At 46.5% G+C, this 16,448-nt stretch overlaps 1 protein-coding gene across 1 annotated transcript; it reads right to left on the reverse strand.

Annotated features, from left to right (window-relative positions):
- Nucleotides 1-989: 989 nt before the first annotated feature.
- OAZ2 (ornithine decarboxylase antizyme 2) lies at nucleotides 990-14,608 on the reverse strand. The gene is given in 6 exon segments (XM_012758594.3): nucleotides 990-1,355; nucleotides 1,613-1,698; nucleotides 2,520-2,695; nucleotides 4,278-4,358; nucleotides 4,360-4,435; nucleotides 14,389-14,608. Coding segments are annotated over 6 exon segments (570 nt in total). The 5' UTR covers nucleotides 14,409-14,608; the 3' UTR covers nucleotides 990-1,224.
- Nucleotides 14,609-16,448: the final 1,840 nt, after the last annotated feature.

Raw genomic sequence — 16,448 nt, forward strand, 5'->3', positions numbered from 1 at the left:
TATCTGCACTGCTACGCTGCAGCTTTTTTCCTAAGGAGCATATATACACAGCCCTGTTTGGTTAGGCTCTAAACTCAAAACAGTAGTGGTAGGAAGTTGGTCCTGGTACAGGAATAAAGAACAAAACAACCACAACTTTAAATCAGTTTATTGACACAGTAACACAACACACTTGCCTCCCTGATATCCCCATCCCCTCACCCAGTCTAGCTCTTTTCCCCTTCCTCTCCCCTTAGAACAAGCTGTTCAGTGAAAATAGTCCTACCCCTAGGCCTGCAGAGCAGGATCTCAGGCACTACTTAGAACCTGTTGGGGAGGCAGTAAGCACTGTACTCAGCCAGCCAGAGGCATCCAGTCCCCAAGAACAGATTCCCCCACAATTCCCAGGCCCTGAGTTGCTACTCCTCTTCCTCTTTGCTCTTTGTGACCCTAGGAAGGAGACCTTGGGGCCTGGGCCTGCAGTCATGAGCCAAGAACTCTTGGTGGTGACTTGCGAACTGGAGTTTGGCTAGTGTTTTTTAAGGCCCAGGCACCCCCAAAAAAAGCCCTGGTGGTGGGAGTAAACTTCAATGCCCCTATTTAAAATGCACTGACAACATTGAACAGATTAAGCCAGCTTAACCAAATGCCAGAATAACACTAAGCTGTAAAGAAGGAGGGGTCAGACCTGCTTACTCCAGGCCAGACACAAATGCACACAGAGAAGCCCAGGTAGAGTGTCAAAAAACAACTCAAGGACACTGCCCAGGGACTGAGAAGCCTACACTCAGGAGCCCCTGGGGTGACAGGAAGCAAAGAAAGAAAATACACAAGTCTTAATAACCAAAACAGAAAGCCCAACAGCAGGGGAGCTTGAGCCTGACAGTGCTGCCCACCAGCCCTCCAGGCTGTGCCCCTGCACCCAGACAGTCCCTCCCCCTCTAGGCAATGTCCTCCCCTAGGCTAGATAGAGCACATCACACAGCGCAGTTTAAAAAGCTTCTAATGCCAGTTCATAAACATCTTCATTTACTATTGGTGATTACATGTGAATAATATGTTTATACTGTTCTTTATGGAAAACAATTTCAACGAGTCAACTCCGAGAACACAATAGGCAACCCTCACCCTGAGCCCCTCAGCGTCCTTCCCTAGACAGCGAGGGGCCCTCTCCTCTGTCCCAGGGCTGCCTAACTTCCCCTCTTCCCCCACTGTGGCTCTTGGGCAAAGCATCCTCTATGACCATTAGTCCTCATCGGACAAGTTCTGGTCCAGGGGGTAAACCATGAACATCACATCTGGCCGAGAGGGGACACAGGGATGGCCTGGACGTACAATCTCAAAGCCCAAGAAGCTGAAGGTCTTCAGGAGTGGAGCTGCAGAAGATAAAGTGTGAAAAAGATTGTGATGAGAAACATAAGGGTAGGCCCCAATAAAGGGAAAACCCCAGACAAAGGTGGAACAAACATGCAGTAGGCCTTTACTCACCCTTTGGGCACTCACCCTCCCCCATGATTTCCCAGGGTGTGTGAGGCAAACTCAGGAGTCCTTTCTCATCATATAGGAGCTCCCTTTTCTCTCCCCAGTCCCCTACTGTCTGGGCTGTAGGTCACAGGCTGCTCTGACCCCTCACCTCTGTCTTCCCGGCCCTTCCTGAAGCAGATGAAGACATAGTTCACTTTCATCTTCTCTTCAGCAAACTCTAGCAGTGCTAACAATCTGCAAGAAACAAAGAAACCACTCAGGCCCGTCACTACCTCACTGTATCGCCTTCCCATCCAGCCCCCCCACACACACACAACCCCCCAAGAGGCTTTTCTGAGGCTTAGAGCCAGCAGTACAAATACAGAAGCTCCAGGGAGAAGGTTCCTGGGTTCAGGGGGGGAAAAAGCCACAGCCCCTGGGAAAAATGTGAATGACTTATCTCTTCCTCTAACAGAGATTCTTCATGTGAAAGTAACAATACCCATCTTAACTAACACTCTTCACAGATAAGAGTTTAGGGCCTAGAAAGAGAACTTAGTTCTTCAGGGGCCCCAGACTGCCAAGTCTGATAAGATCACCTGTCACTAGGAGGAACACTCTGGGCCCTAACCCAGCCTGAAAGGATTTCCTCAAGAGGTTGAAGCCACTCAAGAGAACTCTGTCCTCAGGACTGCTTCTTATACACCTGGCCGCTTGGAGGGTCTTATCCAATCCAATGAAATCCCCCTCTATCTCTGAGCTTCTGGCCTTTTGAACTGCACCATTGTATGGTGGCTCAAGAGGGATTTAGTATCTGCTGGAAGATGAACCATGGGGTGATTAACTGGCAGGCATGTGGTTAATGTGATAATGATCTGCTTTAATTATAACCTAGAGCAAGCCTGTTTTACTGCCTAAAAATAACCTGTTACAAAACTCTTCTTGAGAAGTCTAGAGCTAGGAGAGAAAGCACAGACTCTTACAATTCTGTTATTCCCAATAAACATACACCCTTCTTTTGGAATGGGAGCTCCTTCCCCATTTGTTCCTTTCCTTTCCCAGCCTGGCTTCCTTACCCTTCTTTGCTCCCATCAGCTAATAATCCATCTGGGATTTCTACAAACAGGCTCTGGCTGGACAGGACTGCATCCCAGGAAGAGACCTTCACCTCGGTGACCTCATACTGGAAGTGGACAATGTGAGGTTTTCCATCGTTCACAGGGAGGTCCTGGGTCACAGTGAGCTTCTCGTCCTGGGAAGGAAAGCAGGGCAGAGGACCAGGTCACTACTCTTCTGGCCATATCATTGGTTTCTAATCTAGGTTGTACTGGGAGTCCTGTTGGGTCTGTCTCAGGGTAGCATGGGACAGAGGGCAGGCTGAAGATGCAGCGCTGCAGGCTGAAGATGCAGCACTGCATGCTGGTGAAACAGAGCGCTCACTCACTGGGCACTAAGACCAGCTGATGGTGGCAAAACCCAGTATGATGTGAAGGGCAATATTTACCAAGTGTCCACTAGGTGCCAAGCACTATGCCAGGTACTGTCAGTCATCATGACAAGCACTTTAGATGGACATTAATATCTCCATTTTAAATCTGAGATACTAAGTCCCAGAACAATTAAGCAAATGACCCAAGGCTCCAAAGGTAGTAAATGGCAGAGCTAAGATTCAAACCCAGCTCTCTCTGATTCAAAAACCCATGCTTTTTCCCTGACACCATGTTCTTTTCCTTCCCTCTCTTAAAGGGAAACATCAAAACCAAATGAAAGGCCGGGCACGGTGGTTCACGCCTGTAATCCTAGTACTCTGGAAAGCCGAGGTGGGCGGATTGCCTGAGGTCAGGAGTTCGAAACCAGCCTGAGCGAGACCCCGTCTCTACTATAAATAGAAAGAAATTAAGCTGGGCATGGTGGCACATGCCTGTAGTCCCAGCTACTCGGGAGGCTGAGGCAGCAGGATTACTTAAGCCTAGGAGATTGAGGTTGCTGTGAGCTAGGCTGACGCCATGGCACTCACCCTAGCCTGGGCAACAAAGTGAGACTCTCTCAAAAAAAAAAGAAAGAAAGAAATTAATTGGCCAACTAACATATATAGAAAAAAAAATTAGCCGGGCATGGTGGCGCATGCCTGTAGTCCCAGCCACTCGGGGGAAGCTGAGGCAGTAGGATTGCTTGAGCCCAGGAGTTTGAGGTTGCTGTGAGCTAGGCTGACGCCACAGCACTCACTCTAGCCTGGGCAACAAAGTGAGACTCTGTCTCAAAAAAAAACAAAAACAAAAACAAATGAAAGCTGGGTGCAGTGGCTCATGCCTGTAATCCCAGCAATTTGGGAGCCTGAGGCAGGGGATCGCTTGAGCTCAGGAGTTCAAGGTTGCAGTAAGCTATGATTGTACCACTGTACTCCAGCCTGGGCCACAGCAAAAAACAAAACAACTCACAAAAGGATATGTGTAAGGGTTTGTCTGGGACCCTGATCAACTAAAGCCTGCTTCCAGGTGGACTGTAGATGCCATGTTACCTCCCCTGGGCACAATCTCAAGAGACCAGAACTCAGCTGCCCTGCTAACTCTTCCATCTCAGTCTTAGGGAGGAGCTCTCAACCAATATCTGGGCTTCAATCACAGCCATTAAAAGGCAGCAAATGCTGCTATCTTCCCTCTAATACTCCCAAAAAGCCACACAGCAGCCTTAGTTGAAACAGTCCATCCCAGTCCCCCTACTGACCTGGCCCAAGAGTCAGAAGACTAAAGAAAGTGATTATTACCCTTGAGCAGCAGCTCAGTGGAGTCTGAGAAGGCTCTGTCCCAAGCCTTGCATTCCAATGTCGTCCTTACCTTATATATTAGAGCTGAGAGAGAAGGATCCCTGCCGCCCCCTCGCCCACCGGGGATCTTCGACAGTGGGTGAGGGGCATCAGGAGCACCACAGAGGCCCCGGAACAATGTGCCTGCAGCACTGGAGCTGGGGACAGTTACTCAAAGGCAAAATACTACTGCAAGAGACAGAGAAGGTGAGACAGTTAACACCAAGACCTGGAGATTTAACTCAGCCTCACCCCAACCCCTGCCCTGCCTCTCCCTAAACAAGTGTTCTATGTCTATACCACTGCCCCAATCCTTTAGGCTTTAGCTTCTAGAACTATCTATTGCTCTCTTAAAGGAAACCAACCATCCTATAGAGGCAGAGGGAGTTCCAGAAGGCCAAGGGATTCCAGCTGGATATGTGTGACCAGAGTAACACCTATCAAACATCTTGAAACAAATCTCTGTGGCATTGGCAGTCCTAGGAAGGAACTGGAACCTGGCTTGCCCATTAGGCCTCGAGTGCTATGCTCCCCTCCAGTCTGTTTCCTTACCCTATCAGTGCCTCAACCTATGTGGCAGAGTCACAAAGCCTACACAATCGTGTCAGGCTGGAGAGGAGAGGCATGTGGGCCTCAGGAAGTCACATGGACCAGGAACTGTGTTCCTGAGGAATCCCTAAAGCTACTTCCCCAATGATGGCCCCATACCCCTTCTAAGCAAAGGAACTGGAAATCACCTACCCAAATCCCTCTAGGGTTAAGAATAAAAGTAAATCCAAGGATTTGAGTCCCAGAGCAGAGGTGCACTACAGTACACAGACTATTATGGTTTCTGATTTTGTCTCTGGTGTGCCACCAAACGCTAGGCCTCCTTGCCCTTATTTGCTGTTCCCTTCACAACCTGAGCATGGTAGTTCAGGTAACACTGATGTGGTCAGAGACACTCAGATGGAGGGCTGGGAGCTGTGACCTGAGTAAGGAAGTCAAAATTCAGATGGGTTACAGAGGGTGAAAGGCTCCTAAAAGAGCTCCTGTCACCTCCAGGTGTGTACCCTTACTAGCCACCATAATTTTCAGATGGACCCAACAGGGCTCCAGATCTGCTCCACTGCCTTCTTTGAATCCAATTTAGTGGCTCCTTAGGCTGAAATGTAGCTCATTCCCTTGGCCAAGGACAAGTGAAGCAGGGAAAGAGGTAAACTGTCTGTGCATGTACACCATGACTCAGCAAGAGGCCTGTCCTGTAGCCACAACACACCAGCGTTAGGGCAGCTGGAATGCAGTGGATACGTATGTACTGGAGGAGGGAGCGGTCGCAGTGGTGTGTGCTGGAATCAGCTCACACAACTGTGCGTATCTCTTCCCAACTATGTGTTTAATGATGTCATATTGGTAGCTTGAATGAGCCCCAAGTGGGGAGTATTTACACTACAGAAATCAGCAAATGCCTTATATCAGGGTTTGGTGTTTCTTGTTTTTCTTGAAAGCCAGTTGTAAAATGGTATGAGGTAATTATTCTTCACACTGTCCTTTGCTTTATATAGCATGGCATGACAATTTTGGGCTCTTCTAAATGAAAAGGAACAGAACTGAATTCATACCTAACATAGCAATGGTTCAATAAGCAAAGACCCTCCCTATTAGCTGACTTGTATTAGCATTCCAGCTAAGACATAAAGTCCAAACCCGTCACTGCCCAGCTCCTAGGTTTTGTTCTCTCAAAGATTTCAACTGGGGGCCTACAAGTATACTTGGAAATTTCACTGAGAAATGCAGTTTCCAGGGAAGTGTCTGTGGGCCAGGAGCAGCATCAACTTCTAAGGGTAATAACCACATGTCCCAACTCCTACCTTCTCTGGAAAATCTCAGGGCATCCTCATCTCCACTCTTGGCCTCACCAACAACTACTAACAGAGAGGGCACGACAGAAGACCATGCTACCGAATGTCTCCCAGGTCAGGAGTTATTTTCTGCTAGAGACAATGAGCTATTATGATTCACTCTTCCAATGTGTTAAGGGGCAAAATAATAGTATCCAGACTAGAAAAAACAAAGGTGGGAGGGTTTCCCCAAGCAAAGGCACACACACCCCACATGATATGATTCCCTTCTCATTCCCCAGTGACCACTTCTGACCTATGCTGAGGTTCCTTCAGGGGCACCAGGCAAGCTGGACCTCTGGTGCAGAAGAAGTTGGCTTACTTCTGTTAGCCAATGGAGCCATCTAAGAACTGGGCAAACCACCTCTGGGATAAACAGATGAGATGTCACCTTATATACAAGAAGAACTAACTGGGTTCACAAAATAACCAAATCACCAAGGCCCTTGCATTTCTGGTGCCATAATCCTACTCCAAAGGAATTATTCCTCAAATGACTTTTAGATGAGCTACATTCAACCTCTGCCCTGCATTCCAACCACCATCTTGATTCTTAGCTTATTTTTACTTGCAAATGGCAGAAGCAATGGGGCCAACACACTGAAAAGATTAGAATAAAATGGGGTTTTTTTTAAGACCTGAATTCCCTTTTGTCTTCTAGAAATAATCCCTGGAGTCTGCCCTATATCCACCACTAATCTAAGAGTTTCGTCTTTCTTTAAGCAAGTCAAATTTAGCTATGGGGCTTGTGATATTTCTGGTTTTCTGATCTTTCTCCTCTTCAAATAAATGCAAGTATACACCATGGTAACAAATCATTTACTACTGCACTCTCACACACAAGGACCCTGGAGACTCTTTGCTACTCCTCCATAAATTCTGCACAAGAAAGCAAGAATGTGGCTGAGCACAGTGGCTCACACCCATAATCCTAGCATTTGGGGAGACTGAAGCTGGAGGATTGCTAGAGGCCAGGAGTTAGAGACCAGCCTGAGCAAGAGCAAGACCTGTCTCTACAAAAAATACAAAAAGTAGCTGGGCTTGGTGGTGCATGCCTGTAGTCCCAGCTACCTAGGAGGCTGAAGCAGAATTGCTTGAGCCAAGGAGTTCCAGGTTGCAGTGAGCTATGCTGACACCACTGCACTATAGCCTGGGCAACACAGTGAAACTCTGTCTCAAAAGGAAAAAAAAACAAGTGTGTGTGTGTGTGTGTGTAAGAGAGAGACAGCAAGAGTGTGTATGTGGGGCGAGGGGAGTGTTTCAGGTCCCCACTCTAGGATCCAGTTCCTGGAGAGAAACCACTAGGGTCTGGGATAAGCTTAGACAACAGTAGATCACAATAATTATCTTCATCATTTATATAAAGCATCTATTAGTTACTTGCTGTGAATGGCCAATTGCTTCTCTTCTAAAAAAATATGATTGTCAATTCTGAAGTGAGAAGTGGAATGGATATATATGTGGTAGTTGAATTAAGGGACATAAAATTGCCCAGCCATGGCCTTCTCTTCTAATTATGGCTTTAGTGTTCAAATGGTATTGTGGCAAGATATGCCACCGATTTCATTAGGAACAGTGAATCCTAGAATAATTTGAGTACAAGAGAAGGTGGCTTCTAAACGTAAGTATTCCTGTTATTAATACAAGATCCAAACTGGATTATGTTTCATATTCAGTTTAGTTTTGTTTCTATTTTAATTTTTATTTATTTTTATTTTTTTAAAAAAGGGACCATGGTAATCTTCTCTGTATCATTCCAATTTTAGTATAGCGAGCACAGTTTAGTCTTGTTTCTAACTGGCTCTGATGCCACATCCTGGTGACTCCACTGGGGAGCAGGCATGGTTTAATCTCTACCATTAAAGGGATGATTTAAGCAGCTCAGTCCAAAGGCTGAAAAGATCAGGCTGATTAAGGGTATCAGAGTGAACCCAAACATCCAGCTGGGCAGGTCCTGCTTTTGGAGAAGAAAAAAAATACATTATACTGGAAATGACAGTGTCAGGTATCCAGCATACAAGGCAACTTGGAAGAGAGGTGGAAGATTAGAGCTGATCTGTTAGTGTCTTTTATTTTTCTCAGTTGTTACAGGACATGCCCTTGGAAACACTCCTCAGGATATATATGAATATCACATCCTGCTGCCTCTAAAGTGTCTGTGAAACTGTTGTCTGAAATGCCCTTAGCAGGTTATAATTTCATACTCTGGCTACAGACAGGCAGCATATGCAGATGTATTCCTGGGAAATGTTAACTATAAATTTTGTAATTCAAATCTTATTTTTAAGATAAGATAAATCTTTAGGGTACTTATTATTTGAAATAATTAACCTTAAATATCTTGATAAAGTAAAGGATCTTCTATTAAAGAATCACTTCCAATTGACTTTATGTCAACTTTGATTTATGTATATTCATTGACTTTATGTCAATTTTGATTTATGTATACTCACTGACTTTATGTCAATTTTTATTTATGCATACTTGGCTCTCCATATCCACTGGTTCCATATCCAAGGATTCAACCAACCATGGATCAAAAATATTCAGGAGGCCGGGCGCGGTGGCTCACGCCTGTAATCCTAGCACTTTGGGAGGCCGAGGCGGGCGGATTGCTCAAGGTCAGGAGTTCGAAACCAGCCTGAGCGAGACCCCGTCTCTACCAAAAATAGAAAGAAATTAATTGACCAACTAAAAATATATATACAAAAAATTAGCCGGGCATGGTGGCGCATGCCTGTAGTCCCAGCTACTCGGGAGGCTGAGACAGTAGGATCGCTGAGCCCAGGAGATTGAGGTTGCTGTGAGCCAGGCTGATGCCATGGCACTCACTCTAGCCTGGGCAACAAAGTGAGACTCTGTCTCAAAAAAAAAAAAAAAAAAAAAAAAATATTCAGGAAAAAAATAAAACAAATAAAAAATATAACACATGAAGTTCTGACTCGAGGGGGGAAGGAGGGCAAGGGCAATATGCATAACCTTAACATTTGTACCCCCATAATATGCTGAAATAATAAAAATATATATATATAACAACTATTTACATAGCATTTACACTGTATTAGGTATTACAGGTAATTTAGGGATGATTTAAAGTATATGGGAGGATATGCATAGGTGATATGCACATACTACACAATTTTATATAACAGACTTAAGCATCCTTGGATTTTGTTATGGGGGAGTCCTGAAACCAATCCCTCATAGATACCAAGGAACGACTGTACTGAGTTTGCTTAAAAAAGGGTACAGCCTTCTCTGCTACATAGAAGATATTTAATATAAAAGTAATTCTATGGCTAACTTCCACTTAGCTACATCTAATAAATACTTGAATTCAAATTCTCCTTGATATCCTTTTTTTTCCTATTCACTTAGTCTCCTACCTTCCTGGTGAATCCTTGCTATACTTTTGATCATGTTTCACTTCAATTAGTGGCCTCCTTAGCTCATTCAAGTCTGTGCCCTTTCTCTCTGGTTTCCACTACCTGCCAGAGGCAGTCAGATGGCTTCAGTATTACCTACCTTTTGGTATCAAATGAAGACACAAAAACCACATTCTCTGTATTCTACATTCATTTCCCTCTTTGAACCTCTTCTGACCCATTTGGGTCTCAGGCCCTACCTCATAGAACACCCAGTATGCCCTCGCTTCCCTCACACGGTCTGCTTTTACTCCTGAGACTAGGAATGTCTCAGATGACTAATCCCTACACAAAGGGAGACCAATCCAGGGCTGCCCTAACAATCACACTTAGCAAAAAAGAAATAGGAAGAAAGGTGGGAGTGATGGCCACCTCCAGTCTAGTGTGACCATAGAGGCTGATTTCCAGCTGCCAATTCCCCTTCCATCTGAGAAAAGGACCCTGGGCAGAAGCCAGGCATAAATCATTTCACTAGGGCTGCTCTGCATTCCAAAGGGTGTCTTCTTGCTAAGCACGATTATAAAGAAAATGACATCACCATTCTGAATCACAGGCTGAAAGCAAAATTGGGTTTTGGTTGATTTTTCACAGAGACAAACTTAAGATGGTAGCTGGAATAGCTGTGCCTCTGAGGTTTGCTTATCTATCAGTCAGCTGATAATGGTACCTCTTCTGCCAAAGGTAAACACAACCACATATGCCACCATAGGTGACTGGATAGCTAGGTAATTAAGCTTTAAAATACGATTTCACTTTTACATATTGAGTACCTTAATCTCGGTTGTATAGCAAGCTCATCACACAGTTCCAGCTCCCCTTCCCAAGACAGAATTACATCATTGTTTATAAGTATTAAGGGCCTAGGAAATTTTCTCAAGGCTTATCTTACACAAAGCATTTTATGCTGCTGCAGCTACTACTACTAACAGGAAACTACCTGTTTTGTTCACTTCAAGTAACAAAATTCTTGCTCACCTACTCGGCCATTTCTGGTCTATAGCTTTCAATTAGGCTTCACAGCCTTCTGAATCATGGCACCAACTTGAATCAACACTGCATACTGTTTCAAAAAGGGATGAATTACTCATTTTTTTTTCTAGAAATGCACATTTGTAACATACATCCCTCTACCCCACTCCTCAGGCCCCTTTTTGTATTTCTGAGCAGCTCTGAGGCTAAATTTGGATTTCTTGGCAGAGTGAGGAATTGCTATTATTAGTCCACACTGCTTTCTGAAGCATACCTCCAATTTGGGGGGATTCCTGACTATACTAGGAGTCTCTCTCTCCCTTTCTCTCTCTCTGTAGGGTGACCTTGAAGGCACATCATAGGAACGGACTCTCCTTACCACCCCACACCCAGCAAGCCATACTGCCAATAAATAAGGAATAGCCAAAACCAAACTCTTTCGGAAGAGACAGCAATTCCATTACCCACGAAACCACTTAGTAGTGAAGATGCTCAGGGTAGCTCTGATTTGCTCTTATGCCCTGCGCCTGCCTCCACGCCCCCCAAAAAACACCCCACCTGTGGAACCAAATGTTTCTCCTTAAAACTCATCAACACATAGATTGTGACTACCAAGCCAGGGCTAGCTCTTGGCTACATACTGTACTGTTATTAGCTATGAAACAAGTCCTAGACGCTGTCTCCCTACCCCCGCAAATACAGGCAGAAAAAGACCATAAAGCTCACTTTCCTTGGATTTAAACCTTATGTTCAAAAAACATAATAAAGGTGCTTGTACTTGTGTCGTCTTCTCTCCCCCACCATCAGGAATTTTGACATTTTGGAGGTACCAATCAGAACAAAACTGGAAAGGAAGGGCCTTGTTTTCAAAACATACTGCCAGCTCCTCTGCAACTATTTCTTCCAGGAAACCAAGCCTCCACCTCCTGAGTTTTTCACTGGAGCCAGGGAAGCTCAAAATCCCATCCCCCACCAAATGGGAGCTAAACTCCCAGCCAGCCGCCCCCCCCCCCCCTCCGGATACAAAACACCAAGAACACTGACTGAGAACATCCGGCTCTTATCGAATCCCTAGTTAGGGCTCTACCAGGATTTCTTTTAAAAAGTCAGGGGCAGGCCAGAGGAAGCTGGGAAACATGCTATGGAAACAGGATTGCCATAACTCAAAGAAACCAGACACCCTGCACACACCACCCCACCCCCAGGCCTAAGTGGAGGAGCCCAATCCAAGACCTAGCTCTTGCCCAGGCCGTGGCAGCCCAGTTGGCTCCTCTCTCCACCTGCTTTTCATACAGTCAAGCCCCTCAAATTACCAACACAATAAGCCAGGGCACTGGAGACAAGCAAGCCTGTTTTCCCACTTAGGAAGCTGGAAGGAATCTTCAAGTTAAGCTAACCCAACCCCCTCTATTTACATGTAAGCACACAGGCTAAGCCAGAACTAGAACTCAAGTCTTTCAATCTCAGGGTGCAAACCCTTAAGTGTTCAACCCAAGTGCTCAACTCTCAGGGCTCAGCCTGAAAAAGACTTGGCATCTAGACCAGCTCAGTCAAGAGGTCTCCATAGAAGAAATGCTGAGACCACCCCACCTTCCAACACCCACTGCAGAGACACAAACTTAACAGAAATCCACCTCGCATACTCCTTGAGTGGGTTTTGTTGCAGGTTCCTCTTCTTCCCCCACCCCTGGACTTCATCCTGCCCTCTCATAACTGCCACCAATCCTCAGCACACAAAGCCTTCTTCACCACAGTAACACTTTTTGCATCCAGCACTGTCCAAGCACAAATCCACCTCCACCTCCTCAGCTCCAGAGGGACTGAGTTAGAAAAGATGGAATAAAGGAAGTAATGCAAAGGGGGACAGACATGGAGTCTTGGAAAAGGAAAATCTAACAGTGGAATAGACTGTAGATAAAGAGGGCTTGGGAGGCAGGGACAGTAGGTCAAATAAGACCGTAACAAACCAGAAAATGGGGAGTGAGTTTTCTTTCGCATGCAGGGAAGAAAGGGGCATGGAGGACTAGGTAAGAGTCTGAGACTTGAGGGAAGAAGATGGCTAATGGCTGAGAACTGAGTACCTGAAGAATTTCAGAGGCTGTGGTAGGGATCTTGGAAACTTCTGGATAGTACCTGAGAGAGAAAGACTAAGAAATCCCTGAAGATGATTAGGCCCTTGTCAGTGAAGAAAGGGCTGACATCCACTAAAGGAATATGATGGGAAGGCTGAGGTCTTCTGGGGAAGAGGAGGCAGTGTTTTTCAACCCTGGAAGAACATTATAAAGAATTATCTGGGGAGCTTTAACATGTATGTTAACAACCAGGCCACCTAGGGCAATTAAACCAATCTTTGAAGGTGGGGCTCAGGTAATTGATTTTTCAAGTGTGCAGCCAGGGTTAAGAAACATTGAGATACAAGAAAAGGTGAATATTTAAGGATGGTGCTGCAAAAAAGCACGTGGGAAAGTTAAGAGATCATTTTAGTGAGAAGGGAACCCAAGTTTGAGAACCTTGAGTGGTGGTTACAGCCCTATGTAAAGCAATAGGGAAGGCTATGTTTGTAAGAGGAACTAAAGTCTACTTCTGGATAGATCATGACACAATTTAAAGATTTACAGGGAATGGGTCTGTAAAATAATGAGGCCCAAGTGAGGGACAGAGGCCATAGGGCTAAATCTGGGGACAAAAGACCTGGTGTGGGGAACTAATGAGCTTCAGACATGTTTTGGAGGGGACACTAACAAGTTTAGGGAAAAAATGAGGAAGAGAATTAGGTCTAAACTGCAAACGGAAGCCAGTCTGATGTATAAAGAGCAAGTGGGGTTAAAAATTGTGGGGAATCAGGAAATTATGGAACTGTCAGAGTCTCAGAAGAGTCTCTGGGGCAGAAATATGGGCTATCTTTGAGGGAGAGATGGGTGAAAACAGCTGCCTTGGAGAAAATATGTTTCGAGGGAAAAAAGTGCGAAGGCCCAGTGTCCAAATATAGAGCCTGATTTGAAGCCAGGGGAAACACAGGGAATGGGCTTCACTGGAAGTGGAGTGGTCTGAGTCCTGTGACCTAATCATGGGTAGGGTTCAGTTAAAATGGGAAGGGTAGGAGTAAAGACAAGTTCCAGTCCAAAGGAAGTGTTTTTAGAAAAGTGTTCGGGGAACAGGATGGAGTATAGGAATCAAATCCAAAGTATTTGAGAAATAAAAGGAATGACGTTGGGAGGCTGGGAAAATGGGGTCTAACTGGGAGAGGGGTGTGGAAGGAGGAAGGCAAGGAGAAGATGAAGCTGGAGTGAGGGCCCAAGGGAGGGTTGGGCATCCGTGTAAAGACTACTAGGCCTGAGGAGAACGGGGGAGGGTGATGAGTGGGGGTATGGGTCCAATTGAGAGCGGAAGATTGGAGCCCGACTTGGGGGAAGGCAGTGATAAGAGAGGAGTCTGGTTGAGGAGTGCAGGTTTCATTAGGGAGGGGATTCAAAGAGAAGGCTTAAGTGATTTCTAGGGGTAGTAAGAAAGATTTGGAGAAGATGGGAAACAATTTGGGGCATCTGGATGCGGGAGAGAGCCCAGTCTGGGGAATGGGGCACCGTTCGGCAAAGCCGAAGCAAAAAAGGGGACCTGACTGGATGGTTGGGTCCCACTTTGTGGGGGCTTTAGAAGAGGAGGAGGCCCGGATGAGGGGGATGGGCCAGGCTGGAGGGGGGGTGGCTAAAGGACGGAAGGAGGCCCAGTTGAGGGGCCGGGGCTCAGACTGGGGTGGCCCAAGTGGGGAAGGGACCCGGTGAGGGGCGGATGGGGCCCTGTTGAGGGGACGAGGGCTGGCTGGAGCAGATGAGGGGAGGATGGGGGCGGGGAGCCTGGGCCGGGCCGTTACCTGTCCTGGGTGTTTATCATCCTCGGCGGCTCTGCTCAGGGTGGAAGGAGGCGGCGCAGGGAGTGGGTAGGTGGATGAGTGGGTGGGTGTGGGGTAGCGCGCGCGGGGCCGATCTCTGCGGGCTAAGTCCCTGTCAGGCCGCGGGCCGAGAGCCCTCCTCCTGCCTCAGCGAGCGCCTGCCTCCAACTGACCCTCCCCGGCCGCCGCCGACGCCGCCGCAACCGCCCCGCCCCCGAGTGCCTCATCTGCATAGCCCCACCCCAGCACCGCGCGGTGTCCTGGGAAACTGGGGCCCACAACAAAGGGCAAAGCACCGCCCCGCCTCCGCGCAGGCGCAGCAGGAGCAGGAGCCGGAGTGGGGGCGGGGGGCTGAGGGGAGGGCAGCCTTTGGGGTAGGCAGTGGCCAAGGCCGAGGCTGCGGCAGCGCGGCCCCGGAAGGTACGCTGTTGTTCATGTAGAGTTTTCTCCGAAGATTGACTCAATCTTTTCCTCATCCCTGCTTGTTTGCGTGGGACCGAGTAGGCCTATGCCATTTATAGACCGTAGAGGATATTTATTAAACAAAACAAAACCGGAAATCCGAGAGTATTACACACATATTAGCACCATTCCCAGTCTGAGTCCAGGCCCACAGATCTCAGTTACCTCAGCTCATAATGCAAATCAATAACCTCAGCTGTCAGCTGAGATCAACAATCTCAGCATCCTGAAGAGACATCACAATGTGTTGTCCGTGGTCAGGGCTCCAATCACTAGCTCATGGTCACTGAAGCCAGATCCTGTAGACAGTGGTCACAGTCCATCTCAGCAGTCAGGTAGAAGGCATCATGACTAACTTGTTCACGGTAACTTTAGATCAATCATCAATGCGGGTTACTTTAAGCAATCATGCAAGGTTACTAGTTCATAGACCTCCACTCACTATCTATCCCTCCTGGTCCTTATCACAGATGAGTGCCAGAAGGCACTAATAGTCACTGGTGCAGACTCTTCAGAGCACAGTGGTTACAGGTCACAATCACAGGCACTTTAACACAATCATCAAAGGCCCCAACTCTCTGTTCACACAGTCAACCCAGATTGCAATCAAGAGAAATCATATAATCTCAGATCACAGTGGGTCGTTATCACCTCAGATGACATCCCTTCATTAGTCAACAAATAATTACAGAGCAGCTACTTACTAGGTGCTTCAGGGCTGTGTTAGAGTCCAAGAATACTCAGTGATCAACTAGACAAAGTTCCTGCCTTGGATGTCACAATCTGGTCAGAGGGAGAGACACAGAGGCCATCACAATACAAAGTAAGTAAGTGTTCAATCTGAGGGACGCCACAAAGTAGCTAGGGGATTAGGGACGGCTTCACAGAAAGGATAATTCCAAAAAAGGATGATACGCCAGATCAGAGGTCCCTATGACTTTCAGTTCATAATAGCCCCAAATCACAAAATCCCACCTCAGAGCCACAATTACTCTACTGCACAAACAACATGCTTTTGCTTTTTGGATGTTGGAGATGTAGAGACAGGAGAAAGGTTGGAGCTGCCAAAGCAAAGGCTTTTTCAGCAAAAATTAAAGTGGTAAATGATATCAGAACTGCCCAGATTATTACTAGATATTTGGGCAAGGCTGGTCCTATGCTCTGGCTCACCTTGTCCCCTCTACTTTAACCCCTCAGCTATTCCTACCTACTCTTCCAAATTCAAGCCACATATGTCCTTACATTAGTACCTAGCAGAACTGAACAATTAACCCTGCCCTGATCCACCTCAGCTCAAAGTCCCAGAGATCTGGGCAATCCTCTTGGCCCTCAAAAAGAGCTGGGATGGCTAATTTCTGCTGGCCAATCCCTGGACAAGTAACCCTTTGTCCTGAAGGACAGTTTCTGACCAATTTGTCAGCAAATATTGAGAAAACTCACTCTGTCAATAACAACAGTCATTTATTGAGCATGATGCTAAAGCACTTGTTTTTACAACAGCTCCCCACCCCCATTTTACGGATGAAGAGAATTCAACCTAAGGGAGGTTTATTCTGTCAGCTAATATTTATTGAGGGCCT

The sequence above is a fragment of the Microcebus murinus genome, chromosome 6 (genome assembly GCF_040939455.1).
Source record: "Microcebus murinus isolate Inina chromosome 6, M.murinus_Inina_mat1.0, whole genome shotgun sequence".
Lineage (NCBI taxonomy): Eukaryota > Metazoa > Chordata > Mammalia > Primates > Cheirogaleidae > Microcebus > Microcebus murinus.